Source organism: Rhincodon typus, chromosome 19 (assembly GCF_021869965.1).
Source record: "Rhincodon typus isolate 14 chromosome 19, sRhiTyp1.1, whole genome shotgun sequence".
Taxonomy (NCBI): Eukaryota; Metazoa; Chordata; class Chondrichthyes; order Orectolobiformes; family Rhincodontidae; genus Rhincodon; species Rhincodon typus.
The window spans coordinates 51,852,223-51,866,664 of NC_063350.1; the positions used below are offsets into that span (position 1 = coordinate 51,852,223).

At 43.4% G+C, this 14,442-nt stretch overlaps 1 protein-coding gene across 1 annotated transcript in view; it reads right to left on the reverse strand.

Annotated features, from left to right (window-relative positions):
- The window catches only part of LOC109937846 (bactericidal permeability-increasing protein-like), a 29,680-nt gene that overhangs the window by 2,770 nt on the left and 12,468 nt on the right, over positions 1-14,442 (reverse strand). The window contains exons 6-13 of the mRNA XM_048608186.1: positions 13,154-13,309; positions 9,059-9,122; positions 8,883-8,943; positions 7,745-7,836; positions 5,471-5,647; positions 1,356-1,415; positions 1,041-1,208; positions 881-948 (exon numbers count right to left, since the gene is read on the reverse strand). Of these exons, the coding sequence (XP_048464143.1) occupies positions 881-948; positions 1,041-1,208; positions 1,356-1,415; positions 5,471-5,647; positions 7,745-7,836; positions 8,883-8,943; positions 9,059-9,122; positions 13,154-13,309 (846 nt within the window). The remainder of the gene's footprint in view (positions 1-880; positions 949-1,040; positions 1,209-1,355; positions 1,416-5,470; positions 5,648-7,744; positions 7,837-8,882; positions 8,944-9,058; positions 9,123-13,153; positions 13,310-14,442) is intronic.

The following is a 14,442-nucleotide window of genomic DNA, read 5'->3' on the forward strand; positions in this document are numbered from 1 at the left end:
TATAGACAGAGTGGACAGCCAGAGACTCTTTCCTAGGGTGGAGGTAGCTATTACGAGGGGGCATAGTTTTAAAGTGAGTGGAGGTAGATATCGGGGAGACGTCAGAGGTAGGTTCTTTACTCAGAGAGTGGTAGGGGCGTGGAATGCATTGCCAGAGAGGGTAGTGGAGTTGGCCTTATTAGGGGCATTTAAGCGGCTATTAGATAGGCATATGGATGATAGTATAAGGTAGGGGTGGAGGTTAGATAGACTTTAGGCTCAGGGTAAAAGTTCGGCACAACATCATGGGCCAAAGGGCCTGTGCTGTGCTGTACTGTTCTATGTTCTAAACTTGTGTTCTGTGAGAGGAAGAAGTTGACCCTGACTGAGTGTTGCAGACTGGCACATTCCAAGGTCCAGGACTACGTGCTGAGGGACGCACTAAATTTGGGGCAGCTGTCACCAAGTCACAGTGGGGACAGACCACTGTCTGAGGTTTTTCTGCCAAAGTTAAATGGGGGTCCATTCAGTTTTCAGACTCTCCCAGTGCCTCAAATGTATATAACTATAATCTTGTACAAGAAAGGCAGGCCCTGGGTTTGTTTGCCAGATAGAATCAAACTCCAATGTTTGTTTGTTTCTCCATATGCTACTGTACAGACTCAACTGGTTTAATGACTACCTATGTATATAAAGATATTTTTATTCGCAAGTATATTTTTGAAATAAAAAGATTTGATCCTTCAACCAATATCTCGAGAAGAGATTATCCAATACTTATCCAATTTCTTTACTGTCTGTGAACCTCACTTTAAGTAAATTGGCTTTTACAGTTCCCACATATTACACCACTGACTGATTCCATACCATCTGTTATATAATGAAATGCTTTCTTTCTTACCTGTTGAGTTTCAAGGATCCAATCAATTTCATGTCAGAGACAGTCACCTGAGCGGACACACTGGCAGACTGTTAACATTTGAAACACAGAATAAATTTTCTCATGGCAATTGTAAACATATTAAGAAGCATCTGCAAGTTCAGATTGTAATTGTACTCACAATGCCCAGGACAAACAGTGGTGCGAGAGATGAATTAGGGAGGATTGCAAACGTATTTATATCACCAGATGCCTGAATGGTAATGTTGTTTGGTGCAAGCTTTAAAACAGGCTGTTTGTTGGCATGGAAACTCATTAATATCAGCATGTTGGGGTAGAGTTTCTCCACCTAGAGACAGGTACAAGCTATTAATATTCGATACACTTTCTCTTGGGGACAAGGCACGAAGTATTATCCTCCAAAAACAATGTCTGAGGGGTGTAGAGGTCTGTTAATATCAACTTAAACATCATTCAATTCTCTGCAAGTGCTTACCTGAGGTAAAACAGCACCAAACGTTGATGTGTTTAATCTGATAGGAGAATGTTTGGGAATCTGAGAACAACATAAAGTCCATTAACCAAAAATATTACAGTGTTTTATGTGATTATCTTATCAAACATCTTGTAATGGGAACAACACATTATTATTTTGTCATTAAAATGCAACACAGTGTGAAATCCCTCTTGGCAAGATGTGTGGAAGATGAAACTGAACATACTGTAAATATATGTTATCTTTCAGATCTTGTAGTTCCAATAAGAAATCATAAGATGTAAGAACATATAAATGTAGGAAACGGGAGCAGGAAAAGACTGTATAGCAATCCAAGCCTCTCAGTCTTTATCTTATACAGGTAGTTCTCCTATAATGCGATAGTTTTCAGCATGATCTGAACAGGTTGGGTGAGGGGGCAAATCAATGGCAGATGCAGTATAATTTGGATAAATGTGAGGTTATTCCCTTCAGAAGCAAAAACAAGGCAGCAGATTACTACCTGAATGGCTGTAAATTGGGAGAGGGGAGTGTGCAGTGGGACCTGGGTGTCCTTGAGCACCAGTCGCTGAAGGTAAGCATGCAGGTGCAGCAGGCGGTAAAGAAGCCAAATGGTATGTTGGCCTTCATTGTGAGAGGTTTCGAGAACAGGGGCAGGGATGTGTTGTTGCAGTTATACAAGGCCTTGGTGAGACAACACCTGGAATATTGTGTGCAGTTTTGGTCTCCTTTTCCGAGGAAGGATGCTCTTGCTCTCGAGGGTAAAAGTTTACCAGGCTGATTCTGGGGATGGCGGGTCTGACGTATGAAGAGACATTGGTTAGGTTGGGATTGTTTTCACTAGAGTTCAGGAGAAGGAGGTGGGATCTCATAGAGACTTTTAAAATTCTAACCGGACCAGATAGGGTAGATGCGGGGAGGATGTTCCCGATGGTGGGTGTGTCCAGAACCAGGGTCACAGTATGAGAATTTGGGGTAGATGATTTAGGACGGAGATGAGGAGACATTTCTTCACCCAAAGAGTGGTGAGCCTTTGGAATTCATTACCACAGGAAGTAGTTGATGCCAAAACATCGAATGTATTCAAGAGGTGGCTAGATATAGCACTTAGGATCAAAGTTTATGGGGATAAGCAGGATTAGGCTATTGAGTTGGATGATCAGCCATGATCATGAAGAATAGTGGAGCAGGCTCGAAGGGGTGAATGGCCTCCTCCTGCTCCTATCTTCTATGTTTTTATGCTTCTACAGTTGCATTCATGTGACCTAACACTATCGAAAATCTCTGTAGAAAATCGTGTTATAGGGAAATCGCTATACCTGTACAGCAGAAAGTTTGCGTTATTCAAACAGTGTCCACTATTCATCAATCACGTTACAGCCAACTCGCTTTAACGAAACATGCGTTATCGCAGAACGACCTGTACAGCAATTCCACTTTCCTGCCCTATCACCATATCTTTTGTTTCCCTTAAAGTCCAAAAGTCTATCCATCACAGTCTTGATTATGCTCAACAACTGAACACTAATAATTCTCTGAAGTACACAGTTCTGAAGATACACAACTTCTTGAGAAAAGAAAGCATCGCTCATTTCAGTCTTAAGTAGTTTTTCCTTATCCTGAAACAATGCCCTCTAGTGTTGAGCCTTTACAACGCAGAGAAAGAGCTTCTCTGCATCTTTACTGTCAACCACTCAGAGTTTTGTAAGTTCCAGAAAGTTTCTGCCTTTTTACTCCATCTCTTCCAACAGGGCAATTTGTTCAACTCCCTTAAAGACAAGAATATTCTTCCTCGGGTAAGGGGATGACAACTACTTCAGGTGTGATTGCACCAAAGCCCTAAAAATTGTAGCAAGACCCCCTCACTCATTGTACTTCAACCCTACTGCAGACCTCTTTCCCTCCTGATTGCTCACCTCACCTGCATGTTAACTTCCTGTGATCCATGTGCAGTACAAGGACGCTCAAATCACTCAAAACTTAACAGATTTTCAATTTTAAAAAGTAATTCAGTTTTTCTGTTCTTCTGAACAAAGTGGATAATTGGACATTTAGAAATCTCAAAGTCAGGAAAACAGGGATGGCTTGAGAATTCATATCATTGAGAAGCCTTCCTAAAACCCATCTCTGATATTGTACTTTTACATCATCTTTGAGTGAGCAGCTTGTTGTGACAACAAACAGCAAAATAGTTTGAGCCTACCATTGTTGTCATTTGCTAAATGAAAAACTGGATGAGACATTAAAGATACGAAGATTTAAGGCCTGGGTTTGTATGCTCTGTTGATATTGGAAGTTTGCAAATAAAAATCTCATCCTTCATGCATTTGATAAGATCGAGTTTTAATATTCAACCTTTCCACTCAAATTGGACCATTTAGTCTGAATTGAGATTAATGGCTTATACTCCAGATTCATCTGATATTTTAGACTTTCAGCAGTACCAAACACATGTTCCTCCCTACTTCCAATTCCTCTGTCTCTGCCGCGTCTGCTCCCAAGATGGGGCGTTCCACTCCCGCTCATCCCAGCTGTCGACCTATTTCAGTTTCCCCAACCCGTTGATCGAAAATGCCCTCAACCGCATCTCTTGCATTTCCAGCACCTCTGCCCTCACACGCCCACCCCCAACAAAAATAATGACAGAATCCCCCTTGTCCTCACACATCACCCCACCAACCTCCGCATCCAACATATCATTCTCCGCTGCTTCTGCCACCTACAATCCGATCCCACAACCAAAGAGATATTTCCCTCCCCACCCCATCTCCTTTTGTAGGGACCGCTCTGTCCACTCTCCCTCGTCCACTCCAAACACCCCACTAACCTCACCACCCCCAGCACCTTTCCCTGCAACGACAGAAAGTGCTACACCTGCCCCTACACTTCAACCCACACCTCCTTCCTCACCTCCATCAAAACAAACCTTCCACATTAGATACGGGTTCACCTGCACGTCCGTCTATGTGGTCTACTGCATCCGCTGCTCCCGATGTGGCCTCCTCTACATCGGTGAGACCGAGCGGAGGTTCAGAGACCGCTTTGTAGAGCATCTGCGCTCTGTTCGCGACAAATGACAACATCTTCCAGTCGCAAACCACTTCAACTCCTTCTCCCACTCCCTGGGCGACATGTCCATCCTGGGCCCCCTACAGCGTCACAATGATGCCACCCACAAACTGGAGGAGCAGCACCTCATATTCCGCCTGGGGAGCCTACAGACCAATGGCCTAAATGTGGATTTTACCAGTTTCAAAATCTCCCCGCCCCCGGCCTCATCCCATGACCAAAACTCCCTCTCATCCCTGCCTCCTTGACCTGACACAACCCTGTCCATCTTCTCTCCCATCTATCCGCCCCTCCCACCTCACTGACCAATCCCTGCCACTGCCTACCTGCACTCACCTATCACCATCCCACCTACCTTCCCCAGCCCCACCCCTACTCTCCCTATTTATTTCTGAGCTCCCTTCTCCCTCCCCATTTCTGAAGAAGGGTCCCATCCCGAAACATCAACTTTCCTGCTCTTCTGATCCTGCCTGGCCTGCTGTGTTCCTCCAGCTTCACACTGTGTTATCTCTTTCTCCAATGACGTAGCCTTCCAAAGATTGAATCTATTCCGTTCAAAATAACATCATCCATTTGGTGGGAAAGCAGAATTTGAATGATAACATGGCTGAGGGGTGACTTTATAGAGGTTTATAAAATCATGAGGGGCATAGATAGGGTGAATAGTCAAGGTCTTTTCCCTGGTATGGAGAAGTCCAAATCTAGAGGGCACAGGTTTAAGGTGAGAGGGGAAAAATATAAAAGGGACCTGAGGGGCGACTTCTTCATGCAGAGGGTGATACATGTATGGAATGAGCTGCCGGAGGAAGGGATGGAGGCTGGTACAATAACAATATTTAAAAGTCTTCTGGATGGGTACATGAATAGGAAGGGTTTAGAGGGATATGGGCCAAATGCTGGCAAATGCTTGGCATGTATGAGTTGTACTGAAGGGTCTGTTTCCAAGCTGTACAACTCTATGACGCTGTGATGTCCTCTAAAGAGGAGACCAATAGTCCGGGAACTACTCTGTTTGTGAGTAAGTAGAAAGCACAGTTTGTACATACCATATCATCAGTGATCTTCATGATCAAGGCACCAGCTCTATAATAGGCAAATCCTGCTGAATTAACAAAGAAGTCTGACAGTCCCAAATACATCATGTGATCAGTTTGGTCAGAGAGAAGAATTGGTCGGGGTTTGAAGGGAGGTTCTTCACGCTTTACCACACTGTAAAATTCACCCTGTAAAAATGATTTAATATATCAAACTTCACATACATAATACATACCCCCTATCATTGTTCTCCATTTAGATAATATGCTACTTATTTGTTCTTGCTGATAAAATAGACAAGTTCATATCTGCCAATTCAACTAATGTGTCAACCCCCGTTATAGGCTCTACCTCCTCTTTACAACTTACTTTCCTACCTGTCTTGATGTTTCCCTTATCCATCATATATTTACTTCATCAAAAAACTAATAGGTTAGTTATACATCATCTGCCTTTCACAAGGCCACATTGGCTCTGCCTGATCAAATCATGATTTTCTAGGTATCTTGCTATAACTTCTTTCATGATGGATTCTAGCATTTTCTCTACGTCAGACTTAAGGTCAGCTGACCTACAATTTCCTGCCTCCTTCCTTTCTTGAATTAACGTGTTACATTTTCGATTTTCCAATCACTCCAATCCTCCCGGAATCCAAGGAAATTTGGAAGATTATACACAATGCATATGTTTGCGCCACCACTTTGGTTAAGACCCTGGGATGCAAGCCATCTGGTCTTGGGGACTTGTCAGCCTTTAGGTCCAGTAGTTTTCTGAGCCCCTTTTCCCTGATAATGGTGATTGTTTATCCCTCCCTATCACCTCTTGATTTTCAATTATCTGTGGGAAGTCTTCTACCATAAGGACTGATACAAGATGCCTGCTTTAAAGCCTCCAATATTTCTTTGTTTTCCATTATCAGTTCCCAAGACACTGTCTCTTGATGATTAACATTAGCTTCAGTTACTCTTTTTCTATTCAAATATCAGTATAAACTCTTATTTGGTTTCATATTATCTTTCTCATATACTCTACTTTCTGCCTCATTATTATTTTTCACAGCCATTCTTTGCTGGTCCTTAAAGTTTGCCCAATTCTCCGACCTATTACTAAGGTTTTGCAGAATTAGAGTATCGTAGAGATCTACAGCATAGAAAAAGGTCTTTCAGCCCATTGAATCTGCACAAGTCAAAACAACTATCTAACTATTGCAATCCCACTTTCCAACACTTGGCCCACAGACTTGTCTATCTTGACATTGCAAGTCCATATCAAGATACTTCTTAAATATTATGAGTGTTTCTTTGTCTACCACCCTTACAGGCAATGAGTTCCAGATTCCCACCAGCCACTGAGTGAAAATATTTTTCCTCACATTCTCTTCAAATCTCTTGCCAATTACCTTAAATCTCTACCCTGGTCATTGATCCCTCCAAATTCCATCCTACCTATACCCCTCAATTTTATACATCTCAATCATTCACCCCTTAGTCTCCTCTGCTCCATAGAAAACAACCCCAGTCTGTCCAATCTCGCTTCATAACTGAAACTCTCCAATCCAGGTGACATCCTGGTAAATCTCCTCTGTACCTAATAAAGGTGAGTATCCCACATGCCTTCCGACCGACTTTATCTACATGTCCTGCTATATTAAGAGACTGGTGTACATGCACACCGAGGTCCTTCTAATTCTTGGTGCTTCCCAGGGTCCTACCATTCATTTGTACAGTATTTCTTTTAATTTAATACAATCTTTAAATCCCTTATTTAGCCAAGGATGAAACCTCCTTCTCAAACAGCCTTTCACTGTCACTGGGATAAATCTTTGCTGAGAGTTACTAAAGATCTCCTTATCTGCCATTGTGATTCTACTGCCCTACCTTTTAACCTAGCTTCCCAATTCACCTTAAACAGCTGTGCCTTCCTCTCACTTCGTTAGCTTTTAGATTTAAAACACTAGTCATAGACTTACATTTCTCCTTTTCAAACTGAGCGTGCACTCACATACACACAAACATGCATATACATTCATTCACACGCACATAGTTTCTCTCAGACACACATTCATATATACATTCACTCACACACATAAACATGCATATACATTCACATAAACCTACAGAAACACACACAAATATGTACATTCGCACACCCACAAACATACGGAGATTCACATAGACGTGCCTACCCACATACACACTCTCTCGCTTTCACACAGACACACACACACACACACACACACACACACACACACAGTCACACTCACACGTGCACATATCAATGGATACCTTCAAATCCAGGTCCATGAATGCGTTAGTGATTGCAATTGGATTAACCAGGGAATATTCAATCACCGCATATTTGTCAACGTGCTGGACGACTTTGTTCATAGAAAGAAAAGAACATTGAATATTAGATCGGATCCCACTGAAAGTTAGAAAGTTATTGGCTTTGAACAGGTCACATTATCTGATTCTCATATTCCCATTGTGTCTTTTCTGATTACCTTAAGGTTGTGTCTTGTTCTCAACCCTTTCACCAATGTTAACAATTTTCCCTATCTCCTCTGTCCAGACCCTTGATTTTGAACACCTCAATCAAACCTCCTCTCAACAGTCTTCTCTCCATTGAAAGCCTTTCCAATCTATCCGCAAAACTGAAGCTCCTAATCCCTGAATCGATTCTATCCAAAGAAATTGGGGTATTCTATTTAATTGTTTTGCAAAATTATGAATTTTTAAACTCTGAAGCTATGGTTTTCCCAGCAATTCTATTATTATTCGAATAGACAAGGCAGTTATCATCACTATGACAACTCTCTCATGAAACAATTTTATCTGAGGAAGTTGAGAGAGTGTGTGTGTGTGTGTGTCCATGTGTACCTGTGTTCATGTGTGTGTGTGTTTGTGTCTGTGTATCTATGTGTAAGTCCGTGTCGACGTGTGAGAGGTGTGTGTGTGTGTGTGCACGTGCATTCATGTGTATGTGTGTGAGAGTCTGTGTCCATGTGTGTCTGTGTATGTGTCTGTCTGTGTTTGTGTGTGTGTCTGTGTATGTATATGTGAGTGAGAGTCCCTGTCCATTTGTATCTTTGTAGCTGTATGTGTCTGTATATGATTCAAAATCACTGAATGTTATGGTGCAGAATGAGCCCATTTGGCCCATCATCTTTACACCAGCTCTTTTGTTCCAGATGACTATCCGGTTGTTCCAGCTGGATTGAGCTCAATTTTTTGTTGTTTTGAGTCTGTGTTGCTTGCCATTTATTTTCTTTAGTTTTTTTAATACGCTGACCTGGACTGAGGTGAAAATCTAGCCATTTGGGCATGGTGTTATAGGACAGCATACCTGCGAGCTGAGCATTTCGAAGACAGTTGAGGGGTGGGATGCGTGCAGGGAGAGAATGTGAAAGATAAAGTTGCCTACCCTTCATGTTTCTCAGATGCTCCTCCAGCCCATTGACTGCACTGGAGACTTTTGAACAAATCTGTGTCAAAATAAAGGGGATAACAATCACAAGATTCATGGATACTTGCTTTGTAATGTGAAATTTCTGTCACAGAGAGGCAGCTGAATTATTTGACGTGCAACGGGAAATGTACCTGTCGGATAAGAGAAGAACGAAAGCGGCCCTTCAGGAAACGAGCGATTAGATTGTACACCCGTCTGTAAATAAACAAATAAATAAATAGACTTACATCTGGTTAAAGTAAAAGAAAACGTTGCACTATGTTTTAAGAGTCAGCATCCTAAACATTTAAAGTATTTAAAGTAATTCTCAAAAATGGTGCTAAACACATGAATATGTGAAAATTTACATTTGAAAAAAAAAATCCACCAAATTGGTTATCAATCACTCTTCCTGCGAATAAGACACCTGGTTTCATTGTTAAATCTTAAGAAATCGCAGCAACATTAAGGTTACCCCAGAAACATCAAATGTCAGGAATCTCAACACTGAATGTGATCACCGCTGAAAATGTTCTCATGTCAGTACTGTTTACAACAAAAAGTAAGAACACGCATTTATTAAAGGTGTTCATGACCTCAGGATGTTCCAAACTACCTCATGGTCAGTTGAGATATTCAGGAGAGAGGGTAACGTAGAACTAATGTCATCAGGGTTAGAAATCCAAGCTCAGAGCTAAAGCTTTGGGTGCTATGGGTCACATCTCATCAGAGCAGCTGGTGCAATTTAAATTCAATTCAAAGTCTGCAGAGATGACAATGAAACTACCCTAACGATGTAAAAGATCTGCTGGTTCACCAATGTCCTGCATGCTATCCTTACCTGGTCTGGCCCACATATGACTCCAGACCCACAGTAATGTGGTTGACTCTTAACTGTCCTTCAACTCACCTACATTCAAGAAAATGGTTTTCCACCACCCTCCGTGCGGCACAGTGGCTCGGTGGTCAGCACTGCTGCCTCACAGTGCCAGGGACCTGGGTTCAATTCCACCCTCGGGTGACTGTCTGTGTGGAGTTTGCACATTCTCCCTGTATCTGCACGGGGTTTTCCTTCCACAGTCCAAAGATGTGCAGGTTAGATGGATTGGCCATGCTAAACTGCCCATAGTGTCCAGGGGTGTGCAGGCTTTGTGGGTTAGCCATGGGGAAATGCAGGGGTACGGGGATGTGTCGGGGTGGGATCTCTTCAGAGGTTGACATGGACTCGATGGGCCAAATGGCCTGCTTCCACATTGTTGAGATTCTACGTTACAGATCAAGCCAAACTGATGTCCCACATCCTATTTGGAGAGCAAGGCTGAAAATAAAGATTCTGCATACTCCAGCCCCCAGAGGCTATAGGTCATCTCACTGGGTACCAGTAACGCAACAAGCTCAGTAGTGGGCACTGCTGGTACATTCATGAGGCCGCCCCAGGGAACCTGGCCAAAAGTAAGCCAAGGTATAGGGTTGGGAGTGGGATTGGGAAACCTCTGGCGGGAGGTGGAGGGTTCAGGTGTTTGGTTTAGCAGAGCAGGCAATTGGGAAGGAAGACAAAACTATCTTTGGAAGGTGCCCCTGAATGTGCAAAGGACACTCCCTGAGGACCATACCCACTTCCTTTGGGCCATTTTATAAATTTTCTTTACAAAACAAAAGAGAATCCCTTTCCACTTGCCTGCCCAAGCTAATGATTGGTGTGGGCAGCATAAAATCAAGGTCAACTGAACTTTTAACAAGCTCAATTGCCCCCTTACTTATTTATTTACCAATGGGTTGCTGACTTGGGCAGGCTCCCTTCTCTCATACCATGGTGTTGGAGATTTTTGGTGGGCATGGGGAGGTGGGCAGGGTGTGAGGAGGAGGGGTAGTTTTGGCTGGGCACCTGACCACCCCAGAGGGCAGAAATTCCATTGAGATCCCAGTGTGAATCAGATTATCCCTGTTGCGATCCTGGTGCCCTTCATTAAAGGAAGCTCCATCACCATCAAGGCTCAAGTAGTCAATTCAATAAGGGGCAGAGGGCTTTAGGGGAGGGGAGGGGGACAGAAGGGAAAGGGGAGGAAGACCATAAGACATAGAAGCAGAAATTAGGCCATTCAGCCCATCGAGTCTGCTCCACCATTCAATCATGATTAAGTTTCTCAACCCCGTTCTCCCACTTTCTCCCCGTAACCCTTGATCTCCTTGACAATCAAGAACCTATCTATCTCTGTTTTAAATATACTCAATCACTACAGCCTTCTGTGGCAATGAATTCCATAGATTCACCACTCTCTAGCTGAAGACGTTTCTCCTCATCTCTGTCTTAAAGGGTGTCCCTTTACTCTAAGGCTGTGCTCTCGGGTCCGAGTCATCTTCCCAACATTCGCTATGTCCGGGCCATTCAGTATTCTGTAAGTTTCAATTAGAGCCCCCCTCATCCTTCTAAATTCTATCGATTGTACACCAGAGTTCTCAAACGTTTCTCACATGTTAAGACTTTTATTCCTGGGATCATTCTTGTGAACATCCTCTGGACCCACTCCAGAGCCAGTATATCCTTCCTGGGATGTGGGGCCTAAAATTACTCACAGTACTCTAAATGTAGTCTGATCAGAACCTTATAGAGCCTCAGAAGTAGATCCCTGCTTTTATATTCTAATTCTCTCAAAGTAAATGCCAATATTGTATTTGCCTTCCTTATTACTGACTCAACCTGCAAGTTTACCCTTAGAGTATCCTGGACTAGGACTCCCAAGTCCCTTTGCACTTCAGATTTCTGAATTTTCTCCCCATTTAGAAAATAGTCCATGCCTCTATTCTTCTTACCAAAGCGCATGACCTCTCACTTTCCCATGTTGTATTCCATCTGCCACTTCTTTGCCCACTCTCCTAGGCTGTCCAAATCCTTCTGCAGCCTCCCCACCTCCTCAACACCACCCGTCCCTCCACCTATTTTTGTATGCTCTGCAAAATTAGCCAGAATGCCCTCAGTTCCTTCATCAGATCATTAATGTATACAGTGAAAAGGTGTGGTCCCAACGTTGACCTTGTGGCACACCACTAGCCATCGGCTGCCATCCAAGAAAGATCCTTTTAACCCCAATCTCTGCTTTCTGCCAGATAGCCAATCTTCTATCCATGCTAGTACCTTACTCAGCAGCCTCCTGTGTGACACCTTGTCAAAGGCCTTCTGGAAGTCCAAGTAGATAATAGCCATTAGCTCGCTTTGGTCTAACCTGCTCATTACCTCCACAAAGAATTCTAACAGATTTATCAGGCATGACCTACCCTTGATGCTGACTTTGCCCTGTTTTACCTTACACTTGCAAGTATTCAGAAATCCCATACTTCACAATGGACTCCATAATCTTCCCAACGTCTGAGGTCAAACTAATGGGCCCGTAATTTCCCATCTTTTGCCTCACTCCCTTTTTAAACGTGGGAGATACATTAACGATTTTCCAGTCCTCTGGGACCTTCACTAACTCCAGTGATTCCTGGAAGATCACCATTAACGTCTCCACTATCTCTTCAGCTATCTCCTTTAGAACTCTGGAGTGAAGTCCATCTGATCCAGGTGATTTATCCAACTTCAGGCCGTTCAGTTTTTCTCGCACCTTCTCCTTGGTGATGGCTGCCATAGTCACCTCTGCCCCCCAGCTCTGTTGAATTTTTGGGATGTTACTCATGTCTTCCACCCTGAAGACTGACGCAAAGTAATTGTTCAGTTCCTCCGCCATTTCTTAGTTCCCCTTTACTACTTCTCCAGCATCATTTTCCAGGCGCCCAATACCCACTTTTGTCTCTCTTTTGCCCTTTATATATCTAAAGAAAGTCTTGAAATCTTCCTTTATATTACTGGCTAGCTTATCCTCATATTTAATCTTCTGCCTCTTTTTTTATTTTTTGAAGGAGAAGGTGAAGCAAGGATGGGGCAGAGGGAAAGGGAATGGGGAAAGAGGAAAAGAAGGGAAGGGAGAGGTGAGTAAAGAACGGGAGTGAAGGTGGAGATGGGAGAACGAAGTGAGAGGGGCAGAAGGGAGGAGGGGGAAGAAGTTAGGAGGAGAGAAAAGGGAAAGTGTGGGGGAAGGAAAGTCTTAGGGTAGGAGAAGGGAGAGGAGGGGAGATGAGGAGGGTAAGAGGATGGAGGACGGGTGGAGAGCAGGGGAGAGGAATAGAGAGGGTAGAGGAGGGAAGAGGAGAAGGAGAGGAGTGCAGTGGGCAGTTAATTGCATTTCCCCCCCGAAGTATCGCATTATTACTTTGCTCTTCCGTGAAATTTGATGCTTAATTTGCCAATAGAAGCTGAACAGCCAGCACTGTGCACTGCTGGGCGGCCTGTCTCATCCCGAGTCATTCCTATTGCCTCAGATATTGACAAGCCGCTCACCGAGACGTCAAAGGAACCACTGCTTGATCTGTGGACACAAACACACAGGAGTAGTTACAAGACACTTCATGGAGAGAAGACCAACCGGAAAGCAAACTAATTAATCAACCGCACTCCCATGGTACTGCCCCAAGTGAATGTGAAGTGTTCCATTCCTACCTGTGAGCAAATGGAGAAATTCAGCTACGGGCTATCGTTATGTGAATTGTATTCCAGAACATTTTCAACAAAAAAAAAGGTCATTTGGCCCATCAGCTCCAGGTCAGTGTTTATGCCCCAGACAAGACTCCTTCCCTTCCTCTTCACCTCACACAATGAGATGTGACACATTGATAATGAACAGTTGATTAGTAATAGTTACTGTATCTATTATTCTGTTGGGTTTGCCAATAGAGTTAAGTTATTCTAAATTCGTCTTCCTTTGGTTGTATTTTAATTACAGCGTTTAAATGAATGATGTTTTGCTTAACATCGAGTAGTTTGACCAGTCACATGGCATCTGGAACATAGCACTTCACATTTGTCTTTAAAACAAGAAAGAGTCAGGGTCTAGGCTACCTTCTTCAAATACTTAGAGGGGTTTTAGTCTGCTCCTTAACAACAACCACAGTTCAGGAGCAGGGATACCTATTCTCCAAAACTGATGGGTGGTGAGGGTGGAGATTGTAGGACTGAGGGTCCGATGATGGCCCACAAGGTTCTTAATCTGAACCTGTTGGGTTTCCCCAAGGCCTGGCATCTCCAGCCAGCTCAGGGTTAAACCTGAACATCCGATGACAGCATGGGCTGCCAGCCTCGTTAAAATACATGAACTGTCAGCCTCAGCATCAGAGTGTGTTGGATGTCTGGTCCTGCTCCTATTTCTGTTAAATCAGAGGAGGGTTGTGCAGTGATTGGAACAAGGTCAGCCAAGCTGGACCTCATAGAATATGAGTTCCCTGACTGGGGCTGTTAATCTTGTCCAAACAGGGAGCCCCGGCTGACAGATAAAAATGGGGAGACTGACACTCTGGTAGCTGACTCTGAATGAGGCAGTACTGAAGTCAAAGACTATTCATGTGTAAGTAAAAGGTGACTTGGTGACAGATACAGGCCTCTGTGGAGTTATTACAGGTGGGATGACCACAAGCTGAAAACGTAGTCTATTTTAATAATATAGGT